Source organism: Capsella rubella, unplaced genomic scaffold, assembly GCF_000375325.1.
Source record: "Capsella rubella cultivar Monte Gargano unplaced genomic scaffold, Caprub1_0 scaffold_7, whole genome shotgun sequence".
NCBI lineage: Eukaryota > Viridiplantae > Streptophyta > Magnoliopsida > Brassicales > Brassicaceae > Capsella > Capsella rubella.
In genome coordinates, this window is record NW_006238917.1 from 6,020,670 (window position 1) to 6,047,339 (window position 26,670).

The window sequence follows — 26,670 nt, forward strand, 5'->3', positions numbered from 1 at the left end:
CAAATTTGTGCTATCATCAGTGAGAAAGAAAAAAAACTCTATAATTTATTGATGTCGCCACTCAGAATAGATGTATACATTTTGATTTTGTAGTAAAACACGATAAAACTATGAGAAATACAATCCAAACAAAAAGAGAAACAATTTGTGTTTAACTTAACAACAACGAACCTATGTATTAAAAATGAAACAATGAAAACCCAAAAAAAAAAAAAAATCTTTGTTGTATGGTTTAGTTGTTGTTCTTTCTAAAAACAATCTCAGTATCAAGCCCAAAGCCATCGATGTTCCTCACCTCCACAACCTTGGATCTCTTGAACAGATTCACCAATGGTTTCACACTGAAGAGATCATTAGCCGAGTACTTATCCGTCTTCCCCGATATCGACACGTGTAACACGCACACCCCTCCTGGCTTTAGCGTCCGTTCGATCTCCCCAACGAACTTCTCCGGGTAAAGCGCGTGATCGAACACGTTCGAGAACTCGAAATCGAACGTGTCCGCGTCGAACGGCTGCGCGTGGAAGTCTCCTTTCACCACGAGAGGCGGTCGCGGCACCAGATCTATCCCGACGGAGTCTTGCACGCCGATCAATCTCAGCGCCGCTACTTCTTGTCCCACTCGCGCTCCGATCGAGAGAGCTTTCGACTGGTTCGAGAGGAGATTGTGATCGCTGAGCCGTTTGAAGAAAGTGGAGAACACGCGCACTTTCCTGTCCCAGTCACGCGTGGTCCATACTTTACGTAGCTTCGGGTTTTGAGTTTTGTTGAGCTGGTGCTTGATGTAGGCTTCGTATGAGCTGTATCCATGGTGACGGATCCGTATGCCTTCTTCGGCGACGGCGATGACGGAGGAAGGAGAGGAGAGAGGACGGCGGAGGAATGTGGTTGGGAAGGCGAAGAAGAAGACGATGAGAAGAGACAGGGAGATGAAGAGAGAGAGTGTGAAGGGTACTTTTGGTATTACGAATTTCATTTTCTTTAGCTTCGACACTTCTCTCTTTTTCTTGTCTCTCTCCCATCGAAGCCTTAAGCCTATATGGGATTTTTATTAAAGAAATAGAGTTGGCTCATCATTATTAGAAAAATACCAAATGCGACATAAAATAAGTACTAATTTGTTTCTGTCTAATTGGTAATTGCCATTAAGGAATAATTAACCTCAATTTTTACCTTGCTAAACTTATTGACTTCTAAAACAAAACTAAGTAGATCCACGTTGGACTCTCAATTCATAACAAATAAAAAAGGGTTCTGAATAAAAAAACAAAAGTTTTGAACGTTCGTGAAAAGAGTAAGCTCCCTTTTGCAGAATTCTCAAAGCCTAAAAGTGCAAAAAAAACAACCACAGGGATGCTCGAGATAAGAAAGAGAGAAAGAAACTTGTACATTCTATCAGGTTTTTAGTTCCCCACACCATTGGGGGATTCTCCTCTTGATCTAGCCTAGATTAGCGTCTTCAGTTAGGGAAGTTACAAACGACGATGACACCCAACCATTCTTCTTCCCATGCTCCACATAGTCCTTGAATTTCTCCTTTGCGTTTGGGATGTCCAAAGCTAGGTCTTCGAGCCCGTCTTTCACTCTTGTGAACCCTTTGGTCATCTGGTTTGTTGTTACGAGTCCTTCACCAAAGCTCTCCTGCAGAAGATCCAGCATCATCTTGTCCTTCTTCTTCTCCATACCCATCACCAGTGCTTTCTTCACCACCTCATGGTTGAAGAAAGGCATGCCTAGCTCACGGATGCATTTGCACGCTTCTGATACCAGCCCTGAGCTTTCGTATTCCTCCAGCAGATTCGATATCTTGTCTTTTGCATCTTCAACTGCCCAACCGCTTCCACCTCCCCAGCATCGTAGAAGCCTCTCTCCTGCATGGCGAGCAAAGATGAGTGACCTAGCCATCTTCACTGTTTCAGTTCCGCTTGAGTTAGGTCGTAATTTGCTACTGATCTCTTCCAGGTTAAAAGGTGCTAAAACATCATCAATCACAGCCCGAGCTAAGAACAGAGCAAGTTCGTTGGAAGCATCCAGAATGTCAAGTGCTGTATCTTCTGCAGACTCCAGGAGCATGACAAAACCATCTGCAACATCTTCTGTGGTGAACATCTCAATGTGAAGAGCAGAGAGGAGAACAGATGCCATTTCTTTCTCATGATTCTTCCTGTCCAGAGCAAGTGTTATTAACTTCTTGAGAAAAATTGGGTTGTACTCCGGTGCTCCTAAATCCTCAAGACTGCGTATGAGTTCAGGTATGTCATCGGAGTTAAAATACTCATGAATGATGGTCAGTATCTCTTCCTTGAACCGCTTTAATTTCTCATCCTCAACCTGCTGCCGTCCACATTCTCCAGAGGGATAGCTAAACGAAGCATCTAGCCAACCGCCGGAGATAGCCTTTGGCACAATCAAATCAAATTTGGTTTTAGCTGAAGGAATATCAAGAGCAAGATCATCAAGGCTTTCTCTTAACCTAGAAAACCCCTTCACCATTTGACTAGAGCTTATCAGGTTTTCAGCAGCTGCTTCCTTTAGTAGTTTCAATACAGGTGCTTCTGCTGCGTTGTTTTCCAAGGCAATAACTAAGGCCCTCTTCACAACCTCGTGATGAAAGAAAGACACACCCAATTCTCTTACGCAGTGACATGCCTCATAAGTCTCTCCAGTCTCAACATATTCCTTCAAAATGTCAGAAATCTTCTTCTTGACTTCCTCAACAGTTGTTCGAGTCTGTCCACCCCATCTTCTTTCCACTAGCTCCGCATGGTGTGCAGCTGATAGATAGCTTTTCTCTGCAGTTTGGACAACCTGGTAACCTTTGGAAGTAACTGGAAGTGCCTTGGCCGCCCTGGGAAGGAAAGCTGGAGGAAGGATTTCATCCACAACAGCACGTGCAAGGAACAAAGCAATAACATTTACAGCATCAGGTATATCCACCACGAAGTCATCCGCTGACTCTAGCAGCAGGACAAATCCATCTCTTATCTGGTTCGGATTAATGACATCAGCATACAATGCGGAAAGTAACACTGAGGCCATTTCCTTCTCTTTGTCATGCCTGTCCATGGATACTGAGACAAGCCGCTTGATGAAGTAGGGATGATATTCACTTGAACCAAGTTCAATGAGGTCAGCTGCTGCAACATCGACATCACCAGTGCTGAAGTATTCTTCAATGATTGAAGCCACAGCTTTCTTGTAATCATCTAATGGGTCTGAAACAGTTGCACCAACAAGCTCGAATGGTTCCTGATATAACAAGAAATGCAGTGAAAAATGATCATAATGACATCTAAAAAGCAATATATTTTATGGATAAGTCTTTGAAATCATCATCTAGAACAAGTGGACAGACATAGAAAAAAGTTTCTCCCCGAGTGCTTTGGTGACAAAGATGTCAAGCATGAAAATAAGAATAATCAATTTCATCTAGGAAGAAAATGTGGATAGAGGTGTAGAAACTACCTCTCCGCTGTCATAATTTGGATCATTCGGGTCAATGTGATAGTCTCCATCAGTGTCAATAAGTTTTCCCCAGTTACCTTTCCCACCACCCCCATCTGAAACAAAATGTGTCAATCACTGCATTTATCTATGCAATTACCAACTCCATTTCTTTTATAACATAGAAACAGGCGCTACAAATCCAAACAAAGTAGAGTAGAGTAGTAACTGACCCTTCTTTGAGCGGATAGACCTTCCAGCATGAGACCTTCTGTGTTTCACAGCATTTGACCCACCAGAAGGTTTTCCACCAGCAGATGCTTTAGGCAGATGATGAGATGTATGCAAAACCGAGTGAGGATTCTGTGAGGGTGGAAGATTCTCTGCAGTCTCAGTTGCAACTTTCAACATCTCTCTCTGGGCATCCGTTAAGAAACCCTCCATCTTTGGCGATTACTCTGATAGTGAAAAATCATTGAATCAATACTATATGATAATATCAAGACAGCCAACAAACAATAATCAAATCAGACAAGAGAACAACTTGTTTGAGTTAAAATCAAAACAACATATAGCTAAAAATCACAAGACAAATGATGTGAAACGACATAAAGGGAGATGTAAATCACCAATCCAGGAACCAACGAGTAGTAATTTTTTCTAAAGCCTATGCATCTCAAAGCAAAGTTCCAAACAAACAGCTCTCTATTCATTTCCTCACGTATATACTTCAATCAGTCAACCAATCACCCTATGATCAAATGCCAGCAAATACAAAACCATCTTAGAAAGGTTTGAGAATCCAACGTCACAACACCGGAGAAAAAAAATTAAAGTCCAACTACTAGTAAATGTAATGCTCAATAAGTAGACACACCAAGCAGAACAAAAAATCTCTGAATGATATACCCTCTTTGTCAGCCAAAATACGCAAGTGAAAAACCTCCACAGAGCGGACCGTCGTACGCAGGGAAGCAACCGAGATCCGTGGTAAGAATAAAGAGGTTGGAGCGTAGATCGCAAAAGCCAAAAAAAAACAAAAAAAAAAACAGAGTCTGGAGCTGAGTGTAGCTATCCTGGAGAACAGGAAAAAATGAGGGAAGATTGTAGTAATGCTTTTGGAGGAAGAAGATGGATGGATTTGGGGAATTTGGGAGGACAAATGCTTACAGAAATGGAGGCTGCTGCTACGGCTACGCTTTCTCATCAAAAGCTCTCAATCGCAATTACTGTCGCCACGTGTTAACGTCTCAACGGTGGCGATTGCTCGTAACATGTGCTGCCCTGCCAGAGGCATCGAACTACTACTAGGGTTATCAATTTCATTTTTGGTGTTTTCTTTCTTACCCAAAAAATCGTAGTGAAAAAATGGTAATGAAAGCAGATAATTTAATAGATATCTGTCAATATCTTATCCCAAAATAGCTTATATTATATATCATCTTTATCCATATTCCAATCTGCTTATTGCATATTATCCAAAATAAAATCTCAACTTTTTTATATAACCAAAAGTTGAAGACTTATCTCACCAATCTTTACTTGCCAAGTATATATACATCAATGGAAAGGAGTCGATCCCACAAGTGGTGTGGATCGGGTTAAGCTATCGGTTGACTAGACTTCTCCACTTCAAACTACATACATCGTTTTTGATTAGACCACCATGAGAAGCTTATCAAAAATAAAACCGAAACCGATATTGCAGTCAAGTTTTTGTTACGGATTCTCATTATCTTAGTGCAAATGGTTTTAAGACTCAAAGAACGGCCAGCATTCCAAATGAAGTGTAGCGCATTACCAGTTGCTGGAAACAGCTATTTTTCCTGGATTCATTTTAACGAATGATGATGATGTGATACATATTTCAAAAGAAAATGAGCTCAGCCAATAATAAGGTTCCATGACAGTATAATTCAGGTCCGTTAAATGATTGATTAGTATATGGCGAATCTAGAATATGGCCTTGAAACATATTTTGCAACTGTACATTTTGTGTCCCATTGTCCAAAACTGGTCGCAATGGATTTGCTAAACCTACTGGTTCCACAAAATGGGAATCTCATCAAGCTCACTTAACTAGCTGCATTGCTGCAGGGGAGGACTCGGCCAATAAGCCGTGAGCTCTTGCTGTTCTGCGTCTCCCCCTGACCCTACAAGACATCGATCATCACAAATCAGAAAACATCAATGGTTCAGACAGACATCTTTCATGACCTTTAAGGGTAGTTGATGATATAGGGGTGGGAAAACAAAAACCAACCAAACGGAATTCTTAGGCCTGGTAGAGATGTTTACCTTGCCTAGGGGAGTCCTTCTCCAGCACAACATATCAGCGTCGTCTCCTGGCCTGCACAAATTCAGAGGCAGAGCATGCATACTTGAGTAGCTATCCAAATCACAAGACAACTTACTTTTTGAAATAAATCTATCAACCATCTTCTACCTTTTTTCACCTGGAGGCATGTGTGGAGTACACATAGCAGAATTTGCATCACCTTGGTCACTGGAACAGCTCATTCTAGATGATGCATTGGCTGAAGAACGAACACTTCGAGCCCTCAAGATATTTCCTTGGGAACTTCTCAGAGAATTTGTAATTACGTGCTTTTCAGATGTGCAATCAGACTCGGTTCTAGTAGCCAGATACGACTTGTGTAGCATTCTACGAGAACAACTGAAAAGTCCAAAGAAAAGACTTGCTGCTGCTTTAGCACTCCTTGGAGGAGAACACGCAGACATAACAAGATTCATTCGAATCTCAACATTGCATCCTAACACAGACTGGAACGAGTCTGCAATCAGTTTCCATGATTTCTCGGCTCTTGCTACATGTTGAGGTGCGTAGAATTCCAATTCTGCTATTGCCACACCTGAAAAAAATGAATATGCATTACTAACCGGAAATCAAACAAGGCTAAAACTTCAGAGTATCTTTGGAAAATATAAGATACCTTTGTCAACAGTAAGTGAAGTCAACCTTCCTCGTTTCAATAAAAAGCTCTTCAGTGAATCAGAACAGCACAAATCTGTAACCGTTTTCCATACAGTTTCAACTGTTTCTTTACAGTTTTTCTCTTGAAAATCCTCGGTTTCTGATTTAACGACATCACGAGGACAATCTGATGATGTAATCGAGTGCTCAACGTCTAAATACAAGACCAAGGTAAGTTACATACTTAGCAACCAAGATAACACGAAAAAGAAACATGAGATAATGAAAAAGGTATTATATATATATAAAGGACCTTTGCTTCTTTGATTTCTTTCATCTTCATTTGTTGCAAAAGAAGATGAGTCGGTGTTGCTAAGTTGTAAAAGTGCCACAGTGAGCCAGGTTGTCTGGTTTTTCGATGCTCTCAAGTGTTTCTCAGCATCAGATAGTATCTTCAGTGCATTACTCAATTTCTGCATTTCTTCTTCAGCTATATATAATATAACAATATATGATACAGAGTTAAGTCATGCTCAATATGAAGCTGATATTATGTGTAATCATTAGGGTGCTTACATGTATGCCTTGTAAGAAACCGAAGTCTGGTTGCTGAACTACTTTCTTGAGAATTTCCAGCAATGATGTCCATAATGACATTAGCTAGCTGGGAAATAAGCTGCATTGGATCTATTTTGGATCTCATGAGTTCCCTCGCCCTTATAACTGTGTTTGAAGTATCAGAAGACAGGGCAAGATCAAGCAGATCAAGCAATTCATCATCAGAAACAACCCCAATCTGCAGAATAAGAGAAAGATTCATTATTTTCTAAACTGTCTTATATTTCCAAGACAATGGAGTGGTTAAAATATATGAAGAAAGATGTGTAAAACTTACAAGCTTGTAGGCCAAAGTTGTCGTTATTCTTTTACCAAGCAAACTTAACTGATCAAGCATTATCTCAGCATCCCGAAGTGAGCCATCAGATTTAGAAGCAATGAAATCAATTGCCCCCTGATCAAAATCAATACCTTCTTCAATACAAATCTTTGCCAGCTTATTTGATATATCCGCATCGCATACTTTAGAGAAATGATATTTCTGAGACCGTGAGAGCACATTACGCGGTAGCTTCTCTAGCTCCGATGTAACCAATATCAAAACCGAATGCTGAGAGAAGTTGTCCAAACTGTTCAAGAGATTACCCCAAGTTTCTTGACATAATAACTGACACTCATCGATTATAAAAACCTTAAATCTAGATGAAACCGGAGGAAGGGATGCACTCTTGATGAGAGATCTAAGGAAGCTAGGGCGGTTTAGTTTACTCGAGTCTATTTCCATCACATCCCTGCCACTTCCCGAGAAGTATGATTTGCATTCACTACACAAGCCACATGGTCTACTATGTGCAGCCTGTGAAAGGCAGTTTAAGGCAGCAGCAAATATCTTAGATGTTGATGTTTTACCAGTCCCACGAGGACCGTGAAAAAGATAAACAGATGTAATCCTTCCTCTTAATATGGTGCTCAAGAGACATTTCACCACGACTTCTTGTCCAACTAACTCATCAAAAGATTTCGGCCTGAATTTCTGACTCAGACTCCTTGGCAACACTTCATGACGCGGTGTCGTTACATCACTCTCACCATTTCCATTTCCATTTCCGGGTAGTAAAGGATACTCTTCTACATCTGAGGATTGGTTTGATCCTCTGTACCTGGGAGTTCTTGACCAGCAATATGTTATCCCGCAACCGCGGTTAGATTGATTATCAAAATCAACATCTTCATCCCCATAATAACTATGATTTGTTGAGGTCATTGGACTACCTAAACGGCTTCCATATTCACCAACTGAACTAGCTAACTTAGTGGAATAATGGTTTCTATATCTTCCCCCTGAAGCAGCCTCTTCAACATGACTAATTGAAGGCACATTACATGCTAACTCCCTACCTTTGACAGATAAAGCACCACAAGATCTTTCACTAGACGGCGATCTACTCCTTGAGATGGCATCTCCTTCAACATTTAGCACCTTACCGCTCAGCTTGTGAAGATCACAACCATTCTCTAGCTCCTCCATTATCGAATATGATCCAAAAGGAATCAAACCCCCAGGACCAGGATCATCACCATGTTCCACAAACTGCAGTGAGATCCCATTGTTGGAACCAGTCTCCCATTTGACATTGTCAAGCAAAGAAGCAAACTTGCTCATTGAAGTGGTACATGGATCTCTCAGTGACCTAACCCTCCTAAGAGCCACAAGCGTTCTTGTGATGGGAACATCTACAGAATGCCTCCTAGTCTCCCCCATTTTTCCAAAATAGATCAATACAATCGTAAAGCGCTCTCTCCCTCTCACTCTCCTGAAACTTCAAGATTCGACACCCATCATCATCTTACCTAATAATGTGACTGTAAAATTAGTGATATTCTTACAACATTTAAGCTAACGAAACAATGAAATGTGGTAACACAAAAACAGATGGGGAGGAAAATGTAAAATATTAACACTTCACAGAGCTCAAAAAACGCATAAAACAGAGACCCAGATAAGCTATTGAAAAAAAACAAAAACTTGGAACGAATTAAAATAGCTTTAAAATAAGGAAACGACAAACTAAAAATCCCAAACGTCAAAGATTCGGGAATACCAAGGTGTAATGAGCAGAGTGGCGTACAATGCGGAGAATCCAAAACCCTAAAGTCCCTCCTTGAAAGAAGAAGAAGAAGAAGAAGTTGGTGGGCAAAGTAGTAAATAGGAGTAATGGCAAGAGGTAAAAAAGGGGTCGTAGTTTGAGTGAGACAGAGAAGGGGAGACATGTTAGAGTAGGAGGGCAGAGATATTTGCAGAGAAAAAGGTGGAGTCTTTGGACAGAGAGCCAACCAGTTAAAGAGAGAGAGAAAAGAAGAGTTAATAATTTTTATATTTCGTTCGCTTCATTTAAGATTCGTTCGGCGGTTTCAGTTTTAGCTTTCTTGTGTGGCGAATGATACTACAAAACACTCTTGAACTACTTCGTGTGGTCCGCTTCTCTGCCACGTTTTTGGACTCCTATCCCTACCTCACGTGTTCGTTCTACCAATAACTTCTGATTCAACTCTCTCTCTCTCAATAATTTTGTTACTTGGAATTCTAGATGAACTCTCTCTCAATTATTTATTGTTTGTACGAATTCAATTCAATCAATTTTTATAATGGTACAAACATTACAAGTGGTAACAGAGAAAGTGTCTAGACAAGTGTAGAGCTTATTGGTTTTGGTTTTACAACAAAAATGTTGTGTTCTGTAACTGCGGATAATAAATAGCAATATATTCTTTAGCTATAATAAAAGGATGTTACATGACACATGTGAATATATATTTTTTACAAGAAATTGATAGTATACTTAAGCTATCAGAAAATTTGAGTTGGAGGTGTAGAACATTTTGATGATGAGTCGTTTTTTTTTTTAGATATAGAACCAATCGATAAGTTTTATAACCGGTCATTGAATGAGAATAGTTTACAAAATAAAACTGAGATCAAGTGTGGAAGTTCATTAGCATTTAACAGCTGAGCGCTACAACAATGATGAAAGAACTAGGATGTATATGTTTTGGTTTGAAGTGTATTTTTTTTATGGTGGTGATTTGATATGTTCTTTTGTTTCATTTATGTAAACGGTTTATAACTGTATCTTGTCTACTGCTTTTCACTTTTCCTATCTACGATCATTCTGAAATTTGATCATTCAAACCCATTTATATATACGGCAAGCTGAACTCCTAGTAAATGATAAAATTGCGCCTCACTATAATATCTTTATGGAAAATCTGTCTCCAATAACTACACCAAGCAACTAAAATTTGTGTATATAGAAATAAATAAATAGAAATATCGCAACCCCGTGGATCTGAAAACCACCGGATATCAAACTCTGATTACTTTTGCCTCCGGCGAGCAGTAGGATTCAACTTTTTCTTTTTGATTGTGGGCTTTTCTTTGCTTCCTTTGTGTAAGATGGCTCAGTCTATTTCGATTTATTTGAATTTAATAAAATATTAAAATTAGAAAAAAAAAAAAAAAAAAAAAAAAATATGTCCTCCAAGTCTCCAACTACAAGTCTTTGGCATGTACTGAGTACAAGAATTTCGTGTCGGTTACTAACATTATGAATTCAAAGAAACTATATACATATCTCTAAATAATGCACCAAGTGTTGAAAACGTGCTACGTCCAGCCCACTGACCAGACGTTAGTTTTTTCATTAGTTTTGGCTCTCTTTCTAACGAAACCAACTCAATAAGTCATAATTATTTATACCAAGAAAAAATTAGTGCAGTATGTAACAACGACTATGCACACATTTTAGTTCCTCGTTCATTAGCATTGAGCATCATTAACTTTAAAACGCATCGCCTCCAAATTACACCAAACATTCTAAACCTTAACCTGTTTATATATCGACAGAATACAACATTTATTTGAATTTAACCTTACCTGTTTTAGACACTTGCTTTTATTGTTAAAATTAATGGTAAGATCAATCGAACTTTTATTATAAAATTGTAGACGATATCGTTTAACACTTCTTCCCAATTCCCATAATGATGATCTCACCAAAAAAAAAAAAAAAAAAAAAAAAAACCCCATATTGATGATATTCCATTCGTTACGAGTTACGAAAATGAGATGTGATGAATTTTTACAGCTTTGCATGATTTTAATTGGGAAAAAAAATAAAAAAATGTGCTTACAAAACTTTAAATCGTTCATAACTCATAACAACTGTTCAGGGATATAAAAATCAGTTTACTACTACAGCAGTTTTAAAATGTCATTAGCACATTTCAAAAAGAGATTTATAACTAAACTCGCAAAAGAAAAATTAAGTGAGATGATTATAATATTATTGTTGATACAAAATATTAATACCATACTGTATTCCGTATATACTTAAAAATCACATTATATAAATATGTGCTTATGGTGTTGTACGAATGATCTGAGTTGATCAATGATTAACGTGCGTCCAAAACAAATGGGAGATTAAAAATACGCGTTGAGTTCTCCAATGTGGACGTGCTTATAAGTTTTTTTTTTTTTTTGTATAGACAAAAATAAGCGTTGTGTTCGAGAGGAAGTCAAAAATAATAGACATGATGTGTGGAACTGTCGATGACTCGATCATGATGAATGAACTAAAGGATTCGGTTAAACCAAACGTTGCAAGCCAAGTTCTTAATGAATTTTTCCAGTTTATTAACTAGTAGTAAGGTTGTTTGCCGGATTTTGAGTCTATATATCAGTCTGCCCAGCAGGTCTAGAATCCTAAAATTTGTCAACCTAGTTCAGATGACTTGAGTACTAAACCTTATGGTATATATTTCTCCACAATATAAAAGCTCGGGATGAAAGACCAATTAATAATACGTTGATCTACTGTTTGTCGAAACTAGCTAGTGTATCTGGCCTTTAGTGTTTTCGCCTGAATCACTATAATACTCACAAACACAAACGGAACTCAACAGCATATATATAACAGTAGCAATAGATGCATATGTATATTAAAGGATAGCCACTTAATATGCTTCAATAGCATGACATGTCATTTGGGTCCATTTTTTATATACATGGATTAGGAATCCCTTAAATACATATCATTTGTGTTTTCTTTACTTTTTTCTACTAGGAGCCATTTATCAGAAGATTTCACCTTTGTAGCATTGGCGTCTAGGGATGAATCATCATCATCATTTATAGTTCTCTACATATGAAGTTATATGTCAAGATATAGGTGATGAAATTGAATGCCTTGTATAAGTTGTATGCAGAGCCGTCCCTGAGCTTCTTAAGGCTACAAGCCAACCCAAAAAAATATTGACATAAAATGTAGTCCCAGATAATCGAACCTGAGAACTAAGCATATATATCAATATTGAACCGCTGAGCTAAGGAGATTTTTATGAAAAAATGGCCGAAAAACATATTTAATATAACGGGCCGCAAGCCAGTGCTTTGCTTGCTTGGCCTCTTCAACGGCTCTGGTTGTATGTGCACCAAAATATTGTGGTTTAATCAAGATCCCGTTAAATACCAGTCATATGGGGTCACCATAATCGACAAAGAAACAGATAAATGATTAAGAATTAGAGAGAGGAGGATAACAGAACATATTACATAGCATGACTATATAAGCCACGTATTATTACATGTATGGATTGGCTGGATACCATATATATATATATAAACATTATTTTTCGAATTATCGGCGAACTTTACGGACAGAAGAAAAAGGAAAAAGGATACGTCGCATGATAGGGTGATGGCTACTTTGCCCCTTAGAGCAAATAATAAGTAATTTGGGATGCATGTGCTGTGATTACTCCAAATCTTGCTTGTCGTTATCATATTTTATCTTATCGATCAAATCTTGTTGGTGGAGTGTAGAGTGAATATGAAGATTTGTTGAGTTCTGCGGGCCTAGCTCTCTCTCCTTGATTGATTCCTACTACTCCTCCTCCTCCTATCCATGGATTTGAAAATTCTAATATAGTAGTAACTTTCATATTTATTCAAGTGTTTTGAATTGGACGAGTGTAGTAAATATTTTTTTAGTATATAAAATCTCAAAGTCAAAGACTAATGTAAAAAAAAGTTGCAATATATATTTTGTACTTGTGTGTGAGAAAACCCTCAATTAATCGACAATTACTATAACCTTTATTTTATCCGGGGGCTAGAGGACGAGTGTGGCCGTTCATGGAGCACTAAAAGATCAAAGTGAGTAATTATCTTCCTTAAAACAGTGTTTTATGTCGAGTTTGATTGTTTGCTTTCACGTTTCTTAAATAATTTGATTAAAGCAAAATTCATATTTGACAAAATTAACACACGATCTATTTTGGTTTATTATAACTTCAACTTGCACTTCTTCTTTGAGCCAATCGCACTATCTTCCGTGCAAAAGAGAAATTAAGTTAAATGTGTCTTAGTTATTAAAAATGGATGTTAGCTTGTATAACGTATTAAGAAAAATGTTGGCTGTTTCGACTTAGCTTGTATGTATAATAATGTATTTAAGAAATTTCAAGCTGTTCCGTTAGCATTGTGTTACCACACACCATGCATGAAAATGAAATGATCAACGTCAACAACAACCACAGGAAATCGAAATATGTAATGCTTAAAGGTCGCATGTGTTTGCTAGGAATAATAACATTTCGATTTGTCAACAAAATATTATTTACAGTTTGTCGTCAAAGAAAAAACAAAGGTGACACTATGTAGTTGTTTTACTTTTCTTCATGTGTAGTAGTAGTAGTGAGTAGTAGTACCCAATCTTTTAAAAAGAGATGGAGGCGAATCAGTTGATTACGGGGGTAGTACAGCAGAGAAAAAGGAAACAGAAACAGCTCAACTGTCAAAAAAAACGAACCTAACAATTAGGAATCCCGTAAAACCAGCAAATCACGAGGGCCATTTAGTTGCCCCCACACACATTTCACTTTTCTCTCAACATATGCTTTTCCACTTCTGCCTATCATTACCAACACCTATTACCTACACGACTTTAAGGCACACACACACAGAGATGACACTTCTCCGTTTCATTTTCAAATCCCGTTACCGTGATTGGTGCACTAACAAGTGCATTGTGTGAATATGGTGAACAACAAAATACAACTAGTATTAGTACTAGTAGTACTAGTATATTTCATAAGCATTTTCACCGACACCCAATCATGAAGAATAATAATACAGCCTGAAATGTTAAGTCCTTCTTCTATATGATAAAAAGATAAGAATATATATATTCAACGGTGGGAATATAACCATATGCTATCAATTTGTGCTCGTATTTCTCCCCACATATATATATATATATATATATATATATATATATATATCAATTGTTCTATCCATCTGTATTCTTCTTATTATCATCTTGTTTCCACAATTTAAACTCAAATTCTATCTACTCTATATCATTCAATCCCTATGTAACAAAGTAGGTTAATTAATCTGAATCCATAGAGATATACGGATTACAAAAGTTGAAGATAGATTGCAGGAGTTGTCTTTCAACAGAATCATTACGACATATATCATTCTACTACTGTTTTTTTTCCTTATGATCATCTCATTCCATTATTATTTAGTTTTTCTGTGTGTGTGTGTACTTGATACTCATTAGTCATTAACTTGGAACATCTTCACTCATTTGTCTTCTCTTCTCCCTTTGATATGTTACCCGGCATGTTGCTATAGTATACTGGCATAATGTGGTTGGAAAATCTTAACAAGTCTTTGAATAATAAATGTTTTTTGTTCAGGTAACTGGTACGATACGGAAACTTTCCAATGATTTTATTTAATTTTTGGTTTCTTTTGCAACCAGATATGCAAACCATATTCAATACCGACACAACAAACTAAGATGTAACGCCTAATGAACTGCATGATAAAATAAAATAAAAAAATAAAGAATTGTGCAATCTATATAAGTACCCATCATTCTTTGATGTTAAATGCAATAGAATCCAACTCCTTTGGGGTAAACTTTGCATATAAAATTCTTATATTCCGCAAGTGCCCAGTGCCCAGTGGTGCTGCTGCACGAATTATTTTTAGTGTGTCAAACTATTGATAAGGGAAATTAATAAAGCGTATACAGTGCAACACTCTAACCCCAAAACAAGTCGATGCAAATTGAAAATATACTAGACATGTTGTCAAGGGCATACATAGGCGTAGATAATTATAATACATTAAAGCATGTGGATTCTACATGCCCAATCAAGAAAAAGTGAAGCTTTTCTAAATGTATGAGAAAACATTATAAAGAAATACAACTATAAATACAAGTGTTTGTCAACTAGAATGGTTACTTGGGTTTGGATCCTCATAAATTAAACTTAAACACACAAACTTGCTGCTGTATCTATATATATTTATTCGGCTAAACAGCTCATGTGTGGAAGTTACTTAAAAAGTATGTATATACAATTTCGACCTAATTAGATTTTGGGAGGCTTATTTATTTATTTATTTTGTCAACAGTTAGACTTGAGTAACGGATGTAACCATATTATTGGTTCATGTAGGCACTATTATACTATAAGGTTCTTTCTTGGTATTAAAGATGATGATGATGATATAAATAAAAGAAAAAAAAAAATGGGACCTAAACCTTAAAAATTCCAATAAGAAAATATAGAGAGTGTAGACAGAGGTCCTTTTATATCTTTATATAAACCCCTCTTCCTCTCTATTCTCCCCACTCACAACTTATTTCCTTTGTCTTCCTTTAGCTTCCCTCTTCTCTCACCAGAATCCGAGAGAGAGAGACTCTGTACTCTAATCTGAGAAAGTGAGAGAGAGAAGAGAGAAAAAAATGGAAATGCAGACGAAGAAGCTCTTTATCATCACCATTGTCTCCTTTCTTCTCTATGCGCCATTGTTCTTATCTTCACCAGTTCCAGACCCTGAATCTGTTGTTGAAGAAGTTCACAAGTATGAATCTTTTCTCTTTTTTTCCTTCACATTTACTTGAGAACCACTAGTCATTTAGTTTTTTTTGCTTTTCATTTGAGCATAGTGTTACAAAGTTCTCGCCTTTACTAAAACGGGACCAGTTTGAAAAGTCTCTGTTTTTTTGTTTTGGGTAATGTTTAATAAAAAGTTGTGTTTTTTTTTTTGCATTTTGCAGGAGCATTAATGCGTCGGTTGCTGGAAGAAGGAAGTTGGGTTATCTCTCATGTACCACCGGTAACCCAATCGACGACTGTTGGCGCTGTGACCCTCACTGGGAGCAACACCGTCAACGTCTCGCCGACTGCGCCATTGGGTTCGGCAAAAACGCTATCGGCGGCCGTGACGGTCGGATCTACGTGGTCACCGACTCAGGAGACGACAACCCAGTCAGCCCCAAACCCGGAACTTTGAGACACGCCGTGATCCAAGACGAGCCACTCTGGATCATCTTCCAGCGAGACATGACGATTCGGCTCAAAGAAGAGCTCATCATGAACTCTTTCAAGACCATCGACGGTCGTGGCGCCTCCGTACACATCTCTGGCGGGCCTTGTATCACGATCCAGTACGTGACCAACATTATCATCCATGGGATCCATATCCATGACTGTAAGCAAGGTGGGAACGCTATGGTGCGGAGCTCTCCAAGGCACTTCGGGTGGAGAACCATATCGGACGGTGACGGTGTCTCTATCTTTGGAGGGAGCCATGTTTGGGTAGACCACTGCTCGCTCTCTAACTGTGAAGACGGGCTCATTGATGCTATTATGGGATCGACGGCTATAACTTTGTCTAACAATCATATGACACATCATGATAAAGTCATGTTGCTTGGTCACAGTGATACTTACACTCGTGACAAGAATATGCAAATCACCATTGCTTTTAACCATTTTGGTGAAGGCCTTGTCCAAAGAATGCCCAGGTAAAAACACAACAAAGTTTGATTTTTTTATTCTTCTTCTCTACTTTGTGCTATAGTAGTAGTTAATATGATTGTGACTATGGAGATATAGATTAATATTTTGTTGGGACCAATGTGTTGTTGCTGTTGTTGTGTAGGTGTAGACATGGGTACTTCCATGTGGTGAACAATGACTACACACATTGGGAGATGTATGCGATTGGAGGAAGTGCTAATCCTACAATCAATAGTCAAGGGAACAGATTCTTGGCCCCAAACATCAGATTCAGCAAAGAAGTGACAAAGCACGAGGACGCGCCTGAGAGCGAGTGGAAGAGGTGGAACTGGAGATCTTCCGGAGATTTGTTGCTAAACGGTGCGTTTTTCACTCCCTCAGGTGGTGCAGCCTCGTCTAGCTATGCAAAGGCCTCGAGCCTTGGGGCTAAACCGTCTTCACTCGTTGGACCATTGACGTCTGGGTCTGGTGCACTGAACTGCCGTAAGGGTTCCCGTTGCTGATTGTGGCTTACTTGGTCAACACTTTTACCCAAATTATATATAGGAAAAGGCAATTAAAAAGCCACCACCAATTAAGGGGGATGATTAATACGATCTTTTTACCCCCCTTTTTTTAGTTTTTACTTTTTTTCAATTCGGGTAAAATTGTAAGGAGAATACAACCTCTGGCTTACTCTGCTCTTTAGGACTCTTCTTAAGGATTCTCTGTTTTAAGGAATCTGTTAATTAGGTTAAAAGTGTGGGAACAAGTGCAGATGTGTTGATCTTTGATATTAATATAAATATGATTTGTCTTTTACTTCTATTTTTCTTATTATATGAGTGAGAGCCTTAACAAAGATTTCAATAGGTTCGTTACAAAAACCAACTTGATGTATCAATTTGCGTACGCACAAATGATGGAGAGGTGTTAGTTACAATGTGACCATTTATTTGGCAGATCAAGAAAAGGATTTGGTTTTCCAAATAAAAAATTTTCAGAAGTTTGGAGTGTAATGAAATAATGGTAACAATTTTTGGGTCAAAGCTGTGGTGAGCCAGTCAATGTTTGACCAACTCCTCGCGACTTTTTTTTTTCATCTCCCTCTGACCGATGCATCGATTCCGGTTAAAATAAAGAAATACAAAAAATTACCCTTAAAAATAGGAAAGCAGAAAAGTGGAGTTGATATAAGATTGGAATAGAAAAAAGAGGAAAGAAAAAAAAGAAAAGAGAAAAAATTGGGAGCAGTCAAGAAGAGCACAGTAGCTCTACTTTTGATGGGCTTGTCTCATATTCGTGTTTGACTACCTACTGTCCACTGATTATGGGATTACATTTTTAAAATTTTGAAAGTAACTAATTAAACAACTAACCACCTTTGCTTTTTTGGCCATGTGCAACATTTTACTACTTGTTAAGGATGGCCATGTGCAACAATAATAATAACAATGGCGTTTAGGCTTTGAAACTAAAACAAATGGTCTCAACGAAAACGAATGATGTGATGTGTAGTTGATGTGATTAGTGCATGCGCTGGTTCGATTATTTTGGTGAGTCAGTGAGTATTAAATGATGCAAAGAGAGAATAATTTTTTTGCTTGGGGGTCATATATTAGATAGCATCAAACTAGGTAAAGAGAATTTTCATCATATTGCTTGCTTTCTTGGTTTTATTCTTTTGTTTAAATTCATTGAGTTATTGGGAAACTAAGGAAATGGAGAGGTTTAAATGTCGATGCTGAGTTTGGGCGACTCACGTGGAGTCAGTTAATTCAGTTGTTGTCACTTGCAACAAATCTATTTGAGTGTGTCTCGTTATTTTATTTGGATATGTTAACAGATTGTATTACTGAATTTGGGAATGCCTGGTATGTATTTCTTTTCTATATAATTCGTATCAGAGTGCATTATTCATTATGAATTTAAAAAATAAGTGGTTGGTTCTCTAGAGAGCTAGGAAGGTCAAAAATAAGTTTCTCACTTCGAATCTTCAATCTTCCTTAACACTCAAACAAATAGTTATCAGAGCTCACAGTGTTTTTTGACCGATTATATATAGAATATGGAATCATCTTTGGACCAAGTTGAGGTCGAGGAATAAGATTGAAAATGAGACTTTGTACTGTAGAAACCAAAATATTCTAGTTCCAGTGGAAGTTTTTGCTATGTTCTGATTTAATGATGTTACTATGTTAGATTACAAAAAATAATTAAAAAACTGTATGGTTTAAATCAGATAATTTGGGTCAAAATAATTAAAAGATCATTTTAAATGGGCTGCAAATATCAATATGTTTAAATATAAATGAATGTAAATTCAGGGTGGGTTTATTCAAATTAACACTCCTTTTTTTTTTTGTCATCATTCAAATTAACACTCCTATGTGCTATGGTACATAGTTAAATACTAGAGAGGCTAATCTCCAAAATATATCACCGAGTGCAAATTATTATGATTGGCCTATTTTGTTTGGTTTGGTTATTTGAATTATTATTTTGTAACTTAGGTGTAAAATGTAATGTAGTAAGAGCCCATTCGAAAGTTGCTCTCTCGGCCCTCCTTATCCTTATCTCGCCCACCGTTCTAAAACCCTTCCCTTCCTCTCCTTCCACTTCTATCTCTCTCTCACACAAATATTCAGCAAGCAAATGGCTTCTTCTATCGTTACCTCAAGCTTGAAGCCCTTAGCCATGGCTGATTCTTCCTCTTCTACCCTTTTCTCCCATCCTTCCGTTTCCACTTCCATCTCTTCCTCCAGAATTCGCTGCTCCAATGTTTCTCTCCTCACCGGACGCATTAACATGCCCCTCTCTTTCTCCAGCTTCTCCCTATCTCTCAAATCCAAAACCCACCTTCAAAAGTCCCCCTTTGTCTCCTTCGTTGCCCAGACTTCGGATTGGGCTGAAGAAGGTGGGGAAGTAAACGTCGCCGTTGAGGAGAACGAGGACACTTTCGAGTCACAAGATGGGGAAGCAGATGTCAGCGAAGGAGCTGATTTCCCTGAGCCACCGGAAGAAGCCAAGCTCTTCGTCGGGAATTTGGCTTATGATGTTGATAGCCAAGCCTTGGCTATGCTCTTTGAGCAAGCCGGTACTGTTGAAATCGCTGAGGTGAATTTTCCTGCTTTCTTCTTGTGCTCTTATGCTCATTATGCATTGTTTAAGCTCATATCTGTTCTGTGCATTGCAATTAGCATCATATATTTGTCAAATGGATGATGAAAGTAAAATGCTTGGCTTCTAAGTGTGTTTGGAGCTTCTCTGAATCGAGAGTATTATTCAAGTGGTCAGAATTGTGTGTGTTGAGTTCCTATCTGTTGACATTATGCTTTTGGGTTTAAGTGAATCTATGCAGTTGGTGTTATAATGTTACTCAAGGCCTTCCCTTTATTCAGTTCAAGAGATAATGTTGGTAATCCTAACTTATTCTTTGAATTCTTATGGTTGAAGGTTATATACAATAGGGAAACCGACCAGAGTCGTGGGTTTGGATTTGTCACAATGAGTACGGTGGAAGAAGCTGACACAGCTGTCGAGAAGTTCAACCGTTATGTAAGTTGATATCTTTCAATGATTTCTGAAGAATTCGCATGTGTTGTGATGAGATGATGTTCATTTGTTTTTGGTGCATAAGTAGCATTGTTGTTCTTAATCCAACCAGAGTTCATGTCTTTTTGCTCCAAGAAAACAGTTTTTGTGTTTCCTTTGTATGTTACTATTTGTCACACTCTCTCTGTTTCTTTTTGTCGATTGACTATTGAAAAGCTTTATCATTTTATCCATTTAATGCGTTATCTCAGTTGTTCACTACCTACACCCATTTGTTGCATCTACATTGACCGTGGCTATGACATTTTTTAGCAAATGTTGAGTTGGGGATTCGCTAACATGTGATTCTGTCTGGGAGAGCAGTACTGATCATCTGTGTTGGTATTTTCATGGTTTATCAGGATTTGAACGGACGTCTTCTAACAGTCAACAAGGCAGCTCCAAGAGGATCACGTCCAGAACGGGCACCTCGGGTATATGAACCTGCATTCAGAGTCTATGTAGGGAATCTCCCATGGGATGTGGACAATGGTCGTCTAGAACAGGTTTTCAGTGAGCATGGTAAAGTTGTGGAAGCTAGGGTGGTTTATGACCGTGAGACAGGTCGTTCACGTGGATTTGGGTTTGTCACAATGTCTAACGAGACTGAACTTAATGACGCCATCGCTGCTCTTGATGGACAGGTAATCTCTTTTTCCTCATATATGGTTATGCTAATGCAGCTAACATGATATTGTGATGTATCCCTCAATTGATCTTTGCTTGCGTCTTTTTCTGCAGAACATGGAGGGTAGAGCAATCAGAGTGAATGTAGCGGAAGAGCGTCCAAGGCGTGGATTTTAAAGCTGAGATTATCTGTGCCCTCTCTCTCCCCCCTCTTGCATTTTGTTTAGACGAGATTCTTACACTCTTCAACGATTGTTTTTGGCTGAACTCTAAATGCGAAAGTTAAGCTTCTTCTAAAGTAATATGTATTATTTCTCTTTGATGATCTATAGTTCATATTTTAATTTCCTAATTGCTGGCGTTCCATTCTGACTGACTTGGAATGTGAAGCTGCAATCATAGTAAAGGTCATCAAGTCTTGTCTGGATCTAGGCACTAAGCGATTGCCTCTCTTTAGACTTCATGAAATCCTATGAAAAAGTTATATGTCTATCTGTGGATAATATCTTAATTGTCTATATGGGTACGAAGGAACTTAGGGATATAAAAGTTCCTAGCTATTTTACTCTCTTGATCTACCTAGTAATCCAACCTAATCTTTCAACTTTTATTGGTATTAAGAGGTTCTTAATAAAGAAGAAGAAGATTGGTATCTATAATTGTGCTCTTAAAGTGAACCACTGCCATAATCTCCCAATGGGTAACAACACTCTGACCCAACAACCAACAACTCATACATGAGAAGACTAGTCTTCATTATAAGCATTGTGTCCTTAATTCAAATCACACCGACATACAGTACATCATAAACTTCACTTTTTAGTGAATCTTAAAATATGCAACTACATGGCTAATGAAAGACATCGACGTTGTTAAATAGCAAAAGGAGTTGTTACTTTACAAAGTATCAATAATAAAAAGAAAGTTATGGGTCACCAAGTAGGGGGCTGTTGGCCAGGGACTCGTAGTCGTCGACTAGGCTGCCAGGCAAGCTTCGGGTTCATGATGGCTAGTTCAGGGAGTCGAGGTTTTTTCTAATATGGCTTAAAAGGCCTAAACTCATATGATATTACCTACGTCTAGCTGGAATCTTAGCCCTAAATCCATTTTTGAAGTTTCGGGAGATAATACAAGAAACTCGTGTAACGAAATGCACACACACACAGACACACTCGCTTTTCCTTTTTCCTTCTTTCCTTTGTAAGCTAAGAACAAATGATAAAAAGCTTACCCCTTTTATGAAATGTTCTCACTTTCTTACCATGTCTCTCGCCCATGCTCGGTACTTTACTTAGTGCTGGGAGTGTTGTGCTAGGACACAGCCGCAATTTGACCCACAGCAATTTTGTAAGGGAAAAAATCATTTATACTTTAGAGCCTAAGTTGTAGAGAAATCGGGAATGTAATGATCACTATTACGAGCGCCTTAGTAATCGCAGACAAGTGATACAATGCAGTGATCCTTTGAGCTAGGTGAAACGATTTGACTTATGACCTAAAGAAATAACCTGAATTCGAGCTTAAGAAGCCCTCATAGCTAACTCTTATAGGCGTGACAAATATACCTCTCTCATCATTGAACTCTCTCACGTATTTGTAAAAGATATACGATCCAGCTTCTATATAGTCCTTTAACTGGGAATTAGATTCAACTGATGATATATGGTGATTTCATTAAAGTGAAGTATACATATGCATTTTAAAAAGAAGAAAATCAAGAAGTTAAAGGAAAAGTGTCAATCGTGCTCGTTCAGTCGCTTTAAGAGAATATGGAAATGCAACATTTGTCGGGATACAAGAAAAGAAATGGTCCATATCCATATATATATATATGTATATGCATGTGCAAACACTCCTAACACTGCGTAAGAAAATACTAATGAATAGAGAGCAAAATATTTAAAGAAACAAAGTGTATGAGAATAGAGAGACATATTGAAGATTCATTTTCAAGGCCAGATCTTGTCTTGGAACTCTCTTATCCCAAACTTCTCTCAGTCCTTTAGCTTCTCTCGACCAGTCATTCCATTAATTTTCACACTTGTCTCTCTATTAATTGTTTTTGTATCCATCTTCAAACGTTTTATAGCATTACTAGCAAATTATTATTAATTAATATTGTCACTATCATTCGAACATCCACAAAAAACGTGAATGTGTCATATTTTTCTTAGACAAAATAATGGATATAAAACAGTCCAAAAACATAAACTAAGTACTAGTATCATTACATTATAGCTACCTAAATCTCTAACAAAAATAAAAAAAACTACTAATTGATTATTACTAGTTTGTTAACATAAACAGAGGAACATAGAGATATATAAATAGTTTGACAAAACAAGAAACGGGGCGATGAGATATAAAGAGGATGGAGGATGGGATAGTATTGGTCCCCTCTCCCATGATCCTGCCTGTAACTTCATTCTAGGGCACCCAACCATCCACGTGTACCCCCTCAAACTCTACAACCTGTAATTTCATTTCTTGTGTTCTCCAATTTTAATTAAGTACCCCCAAAAAGTTTCTTCATCTTCTTTTTATTCAATCTCGAAATCATACTATAGACAACAAATTTAGCTAGCTACACACACAAAGTTTGAGATAATTTAAGAATCTTTTAATGGACTTGATAATGTTATCCCATGTGAATCACACATGCTTTCATGATTTATATCATATCATGTGTACTACTACTCTTGTAGTTGATCAACCTCTCTATCTATGTTTACTCAATATTGTAGGTAGCTCTCTCTTTTGTAGTTTATCATAGCTTGTAAATTGCACACTTTAAGTTAAATTTATAAACATAAGAAAACAAAAAAAAAGAAACGTCATTTTTTTTTTAGTTTTTGTAAATCCCCAAATAATGGTTTTTGTTTTTAGACGCAATACACAGAGAAAGAGACAGGATCCTCATTTTCGTTCTGGTCAATAAAAATTAAATATTCAATTATAATTTTGCAAAAAAAAAAAAAGAAACAAAATAATATTAAGGTTTTTTTTTGGTTGACAACAAATTATTTAGCTTCAACAAATCGGTCAGAGCTCAGACTCTCTCTCTCTCTCTCTGTATCTCTCTAAAAGAAAAAGAAAGACAAAGGAAAAGAAAAGAATGTTTCCTCGCAATCATCATCATCTTCTTCGTCTTCTTCTCTGAACGACTATACACTTACTTACCACTACGATTTGTATACGCAACACATACACACAGAGAAAGAGTTTGGATAGTGTGGACTCTGTTTCGAGAAGATGGGAGGTGTGACTTCTTCAATGGCGGCCAAGTTGGCGTTTTTTCCGCCGAATCCGCCTTCGTACAAGCTTGTCAGAGATGAAACAACGGAGCTTCTGCTCATGAACCCTTTTCCCCATCGAGAAAACGTCGACATTTTGAGGCTGCCCACGCGCCGAGGCACCCAAATCGTCGCCATGTACATCAGGTACCCTATGGCCTCCACTACTCTTCTCTACTCTCACGGGAATGCCGCCGACATCGGTCAGATGTATGAGCTCTTCATCGAGCTTAGTATTCACCTCCGCGTCAATTTGATGGGGTTTGTTCCTTTCCTTTTTCTATTGCCCAGATCAGATTTTTTCTTTCTATATTTTAGCTCAGGAGCTTGCTCAGAAATCTATAGACTTTTTTTTTTTTTTTTTGTGATGTCTCTGCTTTCTGGGTTTGTGCAAGTAGTCGATTTCGAAGTTTCAAGATGCAAAATTGACAAAATTTGTGCGCTGAGATTTGCTCGAGTTTTGGTTCACTAAAGTGGATTTGTGATTAAGCTGGGGGTTTTTGTGATTCATAAATCTACTTAAGTTTAGGTTCCTGTAGTCATAAAAAATCTAGGATTTAAGTGCAATTGTATTGTTTGTCTATGGGAGATTCTTGTCTCTAGGGTTTGTTCTAAATCGGGATCTCTACTACTACACCTAGAGGCAAAAAGTAGTTTTGAGGTTTAGATGTTTGATTTTGATTGTTGACATCAAGTGGTCTTGGGATACATTTTTCCATTTCTAGGAATTAAAGATCTGTTATTTCGTATCTGTTTCTGGAGGCAAAGTATTGAAATACCCCAGATTGTACCTTCTTCTATGTTTTTCAACCGTATCTTAAAATGAATCTGAATATAGTAGGATTTTCTTTCATAAGCTTACGGTTTCCATCTCATAACATGAGAAAATCATCTAAATATGTTGTGGTGTTTACAGGTATGACTATTCAGGATATGGCCAATCATCAGGGAAGGTGAGTAACCACTTATAGTAAAGATCTCTTAGTTATGTGCTTCAAATGTTGGTCCATCTACACATTAATCTCCACTTTGTTGCAGCCCACCGAACAAAATACTTATGCTGATATCGAGGCTGCTTACAAATGTCTGGAAGATAATTATGGGGCAAAGCAGGAGAACATTATCCTCTATGGCCAGTCTGTCGGTAGTGGTCCGACCGTCGACCTTGCTGCACGTTTGCCTCGACTAAGAGCTTCCATTCTTCATAGTCCAATTCTTTCTGGGCTTAGAGTTATGTATCCAGTTAAGCGAACTTATTGGTTTGACATATACAAGGTAAACATAATACCCTTTTGGTTTCTATACATAATGTTGCTTATGAATATTCTTCCTCCTTGACTGCGTTTTTGTCTGATCTTCTTCAGAACATTGACAAAATTACACTGGTGAGGTGTCCTGTCCTCGTGATTCATGTAAGTTTTCGTGATCGCAGATTATTGATTGGAAAGATTGAGTTAACCAAGTTATAGGCTAAACATTTTGTTATGCAAGATCCATTCTTTCTTGTATGAATCTTTCTCTTCTAATCGTCAGTATTAGTTTTAGTTATGGTGAAAGCTTTTCTGTTTGCAGGGAACAGCTGATGATGTGGTTGACTTCTCTCATGGGAAGCAGCTTTGGGAACTTTGCCAAGAGAAATATGAACCGCTATGGCTCAAAGGTGGAAACCATTGTGATCTTGAACTCTTTCCTGAATACATTGGCCATCTCAAGAAGTTTGTGTGCGCTGTGGAGAAATCCACATCGAAAAGAAACAGTTCTTTCTCAAGAAGAAGCATGGAAGGGTGTGAACAACCTCCTCGGCATAGTGTAGATGCCCCAAGGAAGAGTAAGGACGGACGAGAAAAACCGAGGAAAAGCGTAGACAGACTAAGGTTTCAGGGATACAAGTTGAGCCACATAGAGAAACCCGAGAAGTTGAAGGTTCCATTTGAGGAAATGGAGAGGTCGAGGAGAAGCGTGGACATATACAGAGATAAGTCTCAGCCGATGGAGAGAGCACGTAAGAGCGTGGATTGGTTGGACAGAAGTCGAGCAACCGAATGAAAATGGGGTTTATTGTCAAGTTTGTATTTGAATGTCGTTCAATTTATTGGGGTGTGTGTTTGTATTGCAGTTTGTATGTCAAGTTCAGATACAACAGGAAAATAGATTTAACCAATTCGGTAACTTTCTGACCGTTTCCAACACGACAGTTTTGACTGTTTTTTTTTTTACAAGTCTGATGTCTGGTTGGTCTTGCACTCAATTTGATATAGGCATATAGCCAAGCCAATGTCGATGACAGAGGCGATGACAATGTCGTTGTGGATATTTATGGGCCTACGGCCCAAACATATTGGTCCAATA

At 37.9% G+C, this 26,670-nt stretch overlaps 6 protein-coding genes across 8 annotated transcripts; 3 read left to right on the forward strand and 3 right to left on the reverse strand.

Annotated features, from left to right (window-relative positions):
* Nucleotides 1-20: 20 nt before the first annotated feature.
* LOC17878205 lies at nucleotides 21-1,117 on the reverse strand. Its single transcript, XM_006285605.2, has one exon. It carries the CDS (start codon nucleotides 974-976, stop codon nucleotides 233-235), a length of 744 nt encoding a protein of 247 aa, XP_006285667.1. The 5' UTR covers nucleotides 977-1,117; the 3' UTR covers nucleotides 21-232.
* Nucleotides 1,118-1,209: 92 nt separating this feature from the next.
* Nucleotides 1,210-4,772, reverse strand: LOC17879789. Of its 2 annotated transcripts, none has more exons than XM_006282899.2 (5): nucleotides 4,615-4,772; nucleotides 4,354-4,520; nucleotides 3,678-3,902; nucleotides 3,466-3,560; nucleotides 1,210-3,249 (listed from the first exon to the last, which is right to left on the reverse strand). In XM_006282899.2, exons 3-5 carry the CDS (start codon nucleotides 3,886-3,888, stop codon nucleotides 1,441-1,443), a joined length of 2,115 nt encoding a protein of 704 aa, XP_006282961.1. In that variant the 5' UTR covers nucleotides 3,889-3,902; nucleotides 4,354-4,520; nucleotides 4,615-4,772; the 3' UTR covers nucleotides 1,210-1,440. The 2 variants fall into 2 exon arrangements, with proteins under 2 accessions (XP_006282961.1, XP_023635246.1); XM_023779478.1 differs by having other exon boundaries at nucleotides 4,322-4,520.
* A 507-nt stretch (nucleotides 4,773-5,279) lies between these two features.
* Nucleotides 5,280-9,317, reverse strand: LOC17880015 (protein STICHEL-like 2). 2 transcript variants are annotated; one of them, XM_006283036.2, is made up of 8 exons: nucleotides 9,040-9,317; nucleotides 7,275-8,757; nucleotides 6,956-7,175; nucleotides 6,693-6,869; nucleotides 6,399-6,593; nucleotides 5,891-6,317; nucleotides 5,743-5,794; nucleotides 5,280-5,597 (listed from the first exon to the last, which is right to left on the reverse strand). In XM_006283036.2, exons 2-8 carry the CDS (start codon nucleotides 8,697-8,699, stop codon nucleotides 5,520-5,522), a joined length of 2,574 nt encoding a protein of 857 aa, XP_006283098.1. In that variant the 5' UTR covers nucleotides 8,700-8,757; nucleotides 9,040-9,317; the 3' UTR covers nucleotides 5,280-5,519. The 2 variants fall into 2 exon arrangements, with proteins under 2 accessions (XP_006283098.1, XP_023635339.1); XM_023779571.1 differs by having other exon boundaries at nucleotides 7,275-8,788.
* Nucleotides 9,318-15,655: 6,338 nt separating this feature from the next.
* LOC17880460 (probable pectate lyase 18) lies at nucleotides 15,656-17,635 on the forward strand. Its single transcript, XM_006283781.2, has 3 exons — nucleotides 15,656-15,887; nucleotides 16,084-16,833; nucleotides 16,971-17,635. The coding sequence occupies exons 1-3, from the start codon at nucleotides 15,769-15,771 to the stop codon at nucleotides 17,329-17,331; spliced, it is 1,230 nt and encodes a 409-aa protein (XP_006283843.1). The 5' UTR covers nucleotides 15,656-15,768; the 3' UTR covers nucleotides 17,332-17,635.
* A 1,734-nt stretch (nucleotides 17,636-19,369) lies between these two features.
* LOC17879258 (31 kDa ribonucleoprotein, chloroplastic) lies at nucleotides 19,370-21,380 on the forward strand. Its single transcript, XM_006284136.2, has 4 exons — nucleotides 19,370-19,924; nucleotides 20,264-20,365; nucleotides 20,764-21,045; nucleotides 21,143-21,380. Exons 1-4 carry the CDS (start codon nucleotides 19,463-19,465, stop codon nucleotides 21,203-21,205), a joined length of 909 nt encoding a protein of 302 aa, XP_006284198.1. The 5' UTR covers nucleotides 19,370-19,462; the 3' UTR covers nucleotides 21,206-21,380.
* A 2,730-nt stretch (nucleotides 21,381-24,110) lies between these two features.
* On the forward strand, nucleotides 24,111-26,536 carry LOC17880052 (protein ABHD17B). The gene is made up of 5 exons (XM_006283913.2): nucleotides 24,111-24,582; nucleotides 25,238-25,274; nucleotides 25,360-25,596; nucleotides 25,686-25,733; nucleotides 25,894-26,536. Exons 1-5 carry the CDS (start codon nucleotides 24,281-24,283, stop codon nucleotides 26,365-26,367), a joined length of 1,098 nt encoding a protein of 365 aa, XP_006283975.1. The 5' UTR covers nucleotides 24,111-24,280; the 3' UTR covers nucleotides 26,368-26,536.
* Nucleotides 26,537-26,670: the final 134 nt, after the last annotated feature.